This window comes from Vipera berus (assembly GCF_964194415.1).
Source record: "Vipera berus genome assembly, chromosome: 1".
NCBI lineage: Eukaryota > Metazoa > Chordata > Lepidosauria > Squamata > Viperidae > Vipera > Vipera berus.
This window is the reverse complement of record NC_138202.1, coordinates 224,557,211-224,566,679: the sequence shown is the minus strand read 5'-3', so window position 1 is coordinate 224,566,679 and position 9,469 is coordinate 224,557,211. Positions and strand designations below refer to the sequence as shown.

The following is a 9,469-nucleotide window of genomic DNA, read 5'->3' as shown; positions in this document are numbered from 1 at the left end:
ATCTCTGGGAAACCATTCTTTCTTGAAATTTGATACAAGCATGCTGTTGGCTGCTATCCCATAGGGCTACTATAGCAATATATTAATATGAATTGCTAGGAAAATACTGGAAGTTAATTATACCTGATCATAAAAACTAGTGGTAGGCTTTCACCATAGCTTATAGCTACATATATCAATAAAATATAGGTGTAGCATTCGAATCCATGTTTATAAGTAGGAGTATGTAATATGTTAACATAAAGAACTCCACATTCTAGTTAGAAGATAAAATTATTTATTTGGGTAGAAACTTGGATTTAATGCATATGGTGGTACATAACATAAATCCTGTGTTTTATCTATGTATTGTCTTACACGGAAATGGTGATTTAAGAGTTTCTGAACACTGGAAGTTCTTGCAAATTTGCCTTTCGCTTCTCCTACCAATTCCATTCCCAGAGTAGCGTGGAGAGCATTCGGATTATCTTCCACTTCTGAGAAGCTAGCCAAGATGTTCATAGCAAAACTTCAACAGCGCTGCTTCAAATGAAGTCCCATTCTCTCTCAAAGCCCAGCCGCATCTATTTTGCTCAAAGCAGTTAAGACTTGAGGAGACATCAGTGAGAAGACTGGGAAAACACATAAACCTCTCGCTCAACACAATTCATTGGATTGCATCTAGAAAACAGTATCTTGGCTCAGCAGCCAGGATACCAACAGCTCACATTATTTAGGACACAGAGAGATGGGACAGAATATAACATAACATATTTTAAGAAAATAAATACTGCACTGAATGTATTTACAATATGGAATTACTGGCTTTCCTGCACAACTGGTATACAGGACATTTTGCCCATGCGTAATGCTCACAATCAACATGATATATACATAGAAACCCTAAGAGTATCCTCTGAATATTTACAGGATGTACCAACTGGGTATATTTAGAGTTGGACAAGTAAGAAGAAACTCATCAGTTTCTTCACTTCAGTAATAAGTGAACTCCAAACATCTCACTGAAACGAAAACATTAACGTGTTGCTGGATATCAGCCAGATAGCCCAATTCCAATTATTACTTTCACAGAAACCTATCTCCTTCTGGTATATCTTCCCTTACTAAGTGAATTGTCTTTCTCTTTTCTTCCTCCTCAGGAATTGAAGGTTTTAATGGAAGTTCCAGCAATGTTCTATTTGACCTGATTACACCCAGATTTTAACTTGAAACGTAACAGGAAATATATTGCACCCACACAAAAACCCCATTCACGTACTGCATGTTGCTGCAAAACTTTTAGAAAAAAAACACCTCAGCCCTGCCTGCCCTGGATTGCAGTTAAAATTTGAAGAGGTCTATGAAGTGCTGAGGAGATACTGGTGTGAAGCAACCGGTGGGATCATTGGCTGTGCAGGGATGACCCGTGTCCTAAGGAAAGGAAAAACACTGTTATTCTTGCTATGGACTAGAAAATTGCTGGCCACCAAATGGGACTTTGTACAGGAAGCAGCACTGAGACAAAGGAACATCTGGGTCAACGTCTCCTGCTTCTATTTTTAAATCAGAACTGAGGCTGGATCAAAACACCTCTTATGCTCTAAGGCCCCACCAACAATTCTGGAGTTCAGGAATGCAGAGTTTGTAGCTCAAGTCACAACTTACCCCCAAACGGACTTGCCAAAAGTTTTTCTTTCGGTATGAAACAAGAGGGAGAGATTGTTAATGCACTGGTATTTATTCTTAGCCTGTCGGCTACAGTAAATATTTACTTGAAATATATTATTATTTTATATATATATATATTATAAATATATATTATTTTGCACGTATTTAAGTAAAATCACATGGGTCCTTTGTTTAGTCTCACTCACTCTGAAAATCGCAGCTTCCAATGTACTGTTCAAAGGCCAAGCATAATTGTTGCCTGAAAAAAAGTTGATTTCATCTCTCCCAGAAACATTTTGGGATATAGAGGTAGTGCTCAACTTACAACCATTTGTTTAAAGACAGAAATTACAATGGCCTCAGAAAAAGTGACTCACAACCTGTCCTTGAAGTTAACAACCATCAACTACTCCTGTGGTCATGTGATCACAATTCAGGCATTTACCCCTAGTTGCAGCGTCCTGCGAGCAAAGCGTCCTTCCAGCAAACAAAGTCAATTGGGGAAGCCAGATTTATTTATTTACTTATTTATAACCCACCTTTATTATTTTTATAAACAATTCACAGCGGTGAACATACCTAATGCTCCTTTTTCCTCCTATTTTCCTCACCACAAAAACCTGGGAGGTGAGTTGGACTGAGAGAGTGTGACTGGCCCAAAGTCACCCAGCTGGCTTTCATACCTAAAACTGGAGTTGAACTCACAGTCTCCTGCTTTCCAACCTGGTGCTTTAACCACTAGACCAATCTCGGATTCGCTTAAGGATCATGTGATTTGCTTAACAATTCTACTAAAAATTATCATAAAATCAAATCCAGTCACCTGATGACCTGCTGAATGACTACATCACTTAGCAGCTGAAATTCCAATCCCAAGTCTTAAACAGAGGACTACCCTGTACTTTAGCTCTGGTACTCTCAAGCGACACTGTAGATTTTAAAATCTACAAATATGTCCACAATGACAAAAGATTCTGGAACGCTCAGTCTCAGCAACCTTGGGAGTGTTCCAGATAAGGAAACCAGCTGCAGATTAGGGAAAGTCATATCTGGGATTGTCTATATCCGTTAACAGCAAATCTTGGGTTCCAGACTAGGTTATTTCACAGCTACACCTGGAAATGCTAAAATCTGCTCTTGGTGCCAAAGCAGGTGCTTTACTATTCTTCCCAAAGGATTCCTGTATATTTTGTAGCACATTTTTTCCTTCGGGCAGATGAAGCCAAGAGTTAGGTGTACGTTTGCATACAATTTCTGGTGACTCCAGTTCTTTCGGAGAAGTTTCTACGACTTAGTGCAGCTTTCCCTAACTTGGCACTCTTCCAGGATGCTGGGACTACAATTCAACAGACTCCTGGCCACGCTAGCTTGGAATTGTCAGGCTCAAAGCCATTGCCTCTAAGGGCCCCAAGTTGAAGAATAATGCCAGGGCATTTTCACTTGGCTTAAGAGCTTTCAAAAAGGCTCATCGTATAAAATGCATCTGTGATACTGGGCTCATATAACATGATCAATAATTAGATAATTTGCTTATGTTTTAGGTTTGTGGAACAAACCTAGCCATTTGTATGTAAACTATGAATTATGCCTTAAACAAAATTTGGAAGCTTAAGCACCTTAGTTACTTTGAAATGGAGTACTATGCTACATAGGAAAACCTTAGAATTTCTACTTGCAATGCTGTCTTCAAATGAAGCACTTAAAAATTAAAAAAAAATAGTCTCCCACTGAAAGATTGTTGCTTTCCATTTCCTTAACTACCGCAGAGCCATATATTTCCCACAGTGCTTAGATTTTCAAAGCCCTTTATTCATTCAGAACAAATGCTTATAGCTACCAGGTTATTTTTTTTTAAAAAAAAGTCATCTTGTGATGCATATCTCTGCACAGATCTGTTTTGATAAATGGCTGAGGCTGATGGCAGTTTTTAATTCTTGCCCTCCTTGCTTTTTTTTCCATTTTTTACAACCCTGCTATTGTTTTACAATAGTCGACTCTAGCAAGTAACGCAACTTTGCAAGGAGAATAAAAACCAACAGGATATGTGTTTCTACAATTCCAATGAAAGAAAATTGTTCCTTAGGTTTCCAGTTAATTAAGTATTGGGTCTCCTGCTCAAGCAAGGGGTCGGACCTGAAGACCTCTTTATTCTATGTTCTCAGTTGAAGGCATGGTGGCTTCATAGTCCAGATGTCATTTACACGCACAAAAAACAACAAAACAACAAAAACCCAGACGCCTTTTGTTTTTCTTTGTTCCTTTCCCCCCCAAATTATTAGGAATAGGAAGTGTCCCATTTCTATCCATGAAAACTTAGCTCATTAGCTAAAAAGAGAAAAGCATTTACCAAAATATTCAGAGGAAAAAAAAAAGAATGGCTTTTGCCACCCAGGCTTGACACAATAATTGCTGAAAGGCTACATTTTATACATTGGAGTAGAATATATTATTATTCAATCTGGAACACTTTTAAAAATCAGTTGTTGATACAACTGTATGGTGCTTTTTTTTAGAAATAAAGGGCAAACAATGGGGCAAACAAATGAAAAGAATCCTTTGAAAGCTCATCTCATAATGAAAGAATTGCCCTGTGTTTTGCACAGAAAGCTTGTATCCTTCATCTCAAGGGGCTTCATGAACTGCTGTTGTGAAGATTTGTGGCAATGTGCCAACGTAAAGTGTTTCTTATTGAATTATTGTTCTATAGAGTTAATCTGCACCTAGTACTGGAATCAAACTTACACATGAACAATAATGTAATCTTTCCATCTCTCTGTCATTAAGACAAAACCTTTTATATCAAGATCCTCAACTGTGGGAGCTGATGGATAAATCTGGAATTTTAACAGCATGCTGCTGGAAAACACTGTGAAGAATGAACTTCCCCATTAAAAAAATAATAACAGCCTTGCTGGATCAGAACACAGGCCCACCTAGCTTTCTCTGAGATCAGGGGTAAGCAACCTTGGCTCTTTTATGACTCGTGGACTTCAACTCCCAGAATACCTGAGCCAGCATGGCTGGCTCAGGAATTCTGGGAGTTGAAGTCCACGAGTCATAAAAGAGCCAAGGTTGCCTACTCCTGTCTTAGATTAATATTCTGCTCATCTAGTACAGGTGATCTTTGACTTATAGGCACAATTGAGCCCAAAATTTCTGCTGCTAAGCAAGTCAGTTGTTAAGTGAGTTTTGCCCCATTTTACGACCTTTACTGACACAATCGTTAAATGAATCACTGCAGTTGCTAAGATTATAACATGGTGATTAAGTGAAGCTGGTTTCCCCTTTGGCTTTGCTTGTCAGAAGGTCACAAAAGATGATTTCATGACTCCGGGACACTGCAACTGTCAAAATACATGACATTTGCCAAGAGTCTGAATTCTGATCACATGACCATGAGGAAGCTGTAACTTCAAACGCTCACTAAATGAATGGTTGTAAGTTGAGAACTATCTGTATTGTACGACTCATAAGTGACCAATTGGAAGTATTTGGACAACTCCCAAGCTCAGACTGTAGGATAATAGTTCATTTCCCCCATCCACAAGCCGATAGTACTGATTTAGGAGTAGAAAAATCACCATCAGTACTCGTTGATAACTTCACTGGTTTAAGTCTGCTTTTAAAATGAAATAAAACGGCTCCAGGAAATTTCATAGCTTCATTACGTGTTTTATCAGAAGCATTTTTTCTTCTCTCAACCTGGGCATTTAATTCCAATAAATATTACCTCATCTAATACAATGAGAGGAGGAGAAAGCCTCCTGCAATTTAAAGTTATACACCCCTAATCAGTTCTCCGCTTCCGTGCTCTGCGCTAAAATGGCCCAATTTTCATCTGGTAAAGGAGATACTCCAGCCACATAATCCCTTTGGTGGCCTTTCCATGCCGTTTCTAGTTTTGTAGTTTTCTTTTCAAAAGCTGTATGCAATCCTCCACATGAAGCCTCACCTGAGACGTGTTTCAGGCATTTCAACATCAGCAGTTTTATTTTCAATCCTCCTAACCATGCCCAGCGAGGTTTTTGCTTTGTTTACAACCATGGTTAGTGGGTTGACATATGCATCAAATTGTTCACTATGATTCCAAGATTCCATTCCTAATCTGTCAATCACTCCTAAGACAGTAAGTAACCAGTAATGAATTTTTCTGAGCCGGCATGCATTATTTTGCATGTTTGCACAGAATAGTTTTTGCCATTCTGAGGTTGCCCCAGAGATCCTTCTGGAATCCTTCATAATCTTTTCTTGATTTCCCCATCCTGAACAGCAAACATGGGGATGTTACTACTCAGCCCTAACCCTAAATCATGTGTGTAGTCACTGAAGCGTTAGTCTCACACATCCCTGGTCAGCACCACCTTGCACATCTCGTCAATGGGAGGCTTTTCCATTTATTCCTACTCTGCTTATTTTAATCAGTTGCCAGTCCATAAAAGTGCCGGTCCTCTTATGGTACAACTGACTTTGCTTAGAAACCTTTGGATATGTCATTTGCTAAGAGCTTTTTTCAAGTCCAAATTAGAGAATATCTATTAGATCACACAGGTCTACACACCTAATACCCTCCAAAGCCCTAACTAACTAAAGTAACTAATCAGCCAACTATATCTATCTATCTATCATCTATCTATCTATCTATCTATCTATCTATCTATCTATCTATCTATCTATCTATCTATCTATCTATCTATCTATCTATCTATCTATCATCTTTTGTATCTGAAGACACATTGTTTTTTATAAAGTTCATTCTTCTAATACAGAAGTATCCCTCTTAATAATTCTTTTAACATTTGTCCTAGAAGATACATTAAACTAACTGAAATGCCTTTCAATTTTTTTTAAAAAGTACCGGTAGGTTTATATATTTTATTAAAATTTTTATAAAGAAAAAATCTTATACAAACTAATAAAATACTACAGTATTTTTTTCTAAGAAAAAAGAGAGAAAGAAGTTAAAGGCAAGGCTAAAAGAGCAAGAAAAGAAGTAAAAGAGATATAGGAAAGAAAGAAAAGATACAAAGAAGTGGGTTCCAATATTCTTTACAGCAGCTATAAGTAAAAACATGTTTTAATTCCCTTCTCTAAAGTTACATCAAGATTCTCTTCTTTCTATAATTTATCCTGCCTAATCATCAAAGCCATAAATCACAAGTTTATGCATATAGGGGAAAACTAGGGTCATACTGTGTTTGTTCTTCAGACTCTGAAAATAACCAATGTTAAAGTACTTATTGTTTGTGAAAAGATCAGCAATTTTGTATTTAACTTCTTTAAGAGCTGCTATTTAGTCAGTTTGACTGCTCACTTCAGTTCTTGTTACCTCAGTTAATAAAATGGTGGCTCTAGTTGGTGCAGCTTATTATAAAATACTCATTTTCCAAAGGGCAAACCGCTGAGATTGTTCTCACCAAGGCCTCCCATCCCTGCAGGATGTTTTCTAGGATCACAGGTGACTTTCATTTTCCCTCCCCCAGTGGAAATTTGCTCCTTTCTGTAAATCTCTGCACTTTAACCCCCACATCATTTTTATTTTCTAAGAAACATTCCTAAAACATCGCTGGACCTTCCCAGCAAGCCAGTTTCCAAGAAGCTAAAAGATTTGTTTTTTCAAGAACAGGTAAAACCTGGGTGATTGCAAGAGAAATCTCTCTGGAATTGTAGTTCAATATTATTGAGTTTGTGTTATATTCTAAGCCATCAATTTTATTCCCTCTCTTCGCCATAGTTTCCTTGAAAGATACCTATATTATTATTATTATTATTATTATTATTATTATTATTATTATTATTATTATTATTATTATTATTATTATTATTATTATTTATTATGTTGTTGTTGTCGTTGTCGTTGTTGTTTCAGTCTTCAATTTCATGCACAGTCTGGGACTGGTAAAAATGTAACAGTTCAATTCCTAACCAAGGATCTAAGAGCTGTTAAGATAACGTCCGAGTATATCAGGATATTCAGGTCTAATAAGTTCAAAATTTCCATGCATCTAGGCAGCCCTTTGGGTATTGCTCCAACAGGTCTTATTACTATTACCATTGATTTCTTTCCCCACAGTCACTCAGCTTCAGTTTGCAAATCATGACATTTTGTTATTCTGTGCCTAACTAGGCATTTCAACAATTCTCACTCCAATGAACTCTGTGGGGCCGTTTACAGTAATAAGAGAGCAGAAAGCTGATATTTTAAAAAAGCCGAAATCCCAGAAAGAAAAGGGAAACAGTCCATCTTGAAGCAAAGCAACACGGATGTTCCTAAAAGGTTGTCTGAAATGCTAGTGAGAGGTAGGGAGACCCTCTGTCCCAGATGTAGAGAACATGGCTTAAAAAGGCCTTATCTTATGAGTAACTATATCATGTATCTAAATGGGCTTTACTGATGGGACTCAGAATGACCTTCCCCCACACAGATTATACAGATTTCCTCACTGATTGTATTATGGGCTTCACTTTTCTTGGCTGAATAACCCTCAGTTAGAATAGCAAACTATGAGAGAGAGAGAAATGCGTGTGCGCGCACACATGCACACATCAGTCAGCATGCTGGATTAGTCACTCTCTCAACTTAGTCTACTTCACAGTGTTGCCATATAAAACGGGGAATACATGCCATTTAAAGTCTGTAGAGGCCAGGCACTTTACAAATGCAATAAAATAACAAATATGCTCCTTATGTGGCTTTCTGCATTTTGGTGCCCCCTTGTAACACACTGTGTCCAAGACTGAGTAGATCAGGGGTGTCAAACTCAATTTCATTGAGGGCCGCATCAGCATTGCGGTTGCCCTCAGGAGGCCAGGTGGGTATGGCCAGGGTGGGCATGGCCTACTGGGTGGGCATGGCTAGAGTGCGTATGGCCTACTGGGTGGGCGTGGCCAGCTCTACATCGTTCGCATCAAGGGTATCTATGGGGGCCTGGGCAGGAATGGGACAGATCTGAGGGTCTCTGGCAGAAGGAGGGTCTCTGGGCCAGGGCCCAAGGCAGTGGGGGCCGTTCCCTCACTGTTTCCAGGATGGCTTCGCAGGCCACATGAAACCACTTCACGGGCCGGATCTGGCCCCCGGGCCTTGTGTTTGACATGTCTGGGATAGAGGAATAATTGAGTAGTCAAAATCAAAAAGCCTTTGCTTAGTATGCTCTCAAATCTGTAAGGCAGGCCTGTCAAACTGCCGGCCCACGGGCCAGATGCGTCATGCTGAAACCGCGCCCACCCATTGCCGGCAAGGGGGAAAAAGTCACGAGTTTGACATGCCTGCTCTAAGGCATTAGCTAAAACTCCCATAAATAATCTGAACTATCTCTTTAAGAGGAAAGCACATGAAGTGGATGTGAATCAAACATACCACTTCTACCATGCAGAAGCAGGCAAAATGTTACAATTTAAAGTGCTCTTTCCCCCATTGATAACTCCAGTCCACACACATCTGGATTCTCAAGGGACACAATACTACAATGCCAACAGTTATGAGTACTGCAAGTTCAGGGTAGTAACATTCCACTTATAAATGACAAGTCTTTACACTTCAGTTACAACAGCATGGACACAGAAGAAAGCCAAGTGGTAAGTACAATGAAAAGTACCTTGAATAACAAAGCAAGGTGGTAGTCCTTTTGAGGTCATGGAGGAAGAAACAGGAAGGAAGGCAGCGAAACAAAAGAGAGGAAGATTTTATTGGACAGAAACAATATTCCATTCATGGTTATAAAAATGTGCTGTGGGCCCTATCAAACAAAGACTAAAGGGAAAACTTCACTTCTCTTGAAAAAAAAAAGAAGTAGCAAATTAGCAATATATTTATTGGAAGGAAATG

The 9,469-nt window shown here is 38.8% G+C and overlaps 1 protein-coding gene across 6 annotated transcripts in view; it reads right to left on the bottom strand.

The window, feature by feature from the left end:
• Positions 1-260: 260 nt before the first annotated feature.
• The window catches only part of FBXO25 (F-box protein 25), a 29,986-nt gene continuing 20,777 nt past the window's right edge, over positions 261-9,469 (bottom strand). For 4 of the 6 annotated variants that reach the window (XR_014028737.1, XR_014028739.1, XR_014028740.1 and 1 more), the window contains 3 exons: positions 9,240-9,266; positions 1,259-1,410; positions 261-611 (listed from right to left, as the gene is read on the bottom strand). Coding sequence is in view for 1 of the 6 variants with exons in the window: in XM_081346559.1 (XP_081202685.1) it covers positions 1,321-1,410; positions 9,240-9,266 (117 nt within the window). In the remaining 5 variants the exon portion in view is untranslated. The remainder of the gene's footprint in view (positions 612-1,258; positions 1,411-9,239; positions 9,267-9,469) is intronic. The other 2 variants (XM_081346559.1, XR_014028738.1) reach the window with 2 other exon arrangements.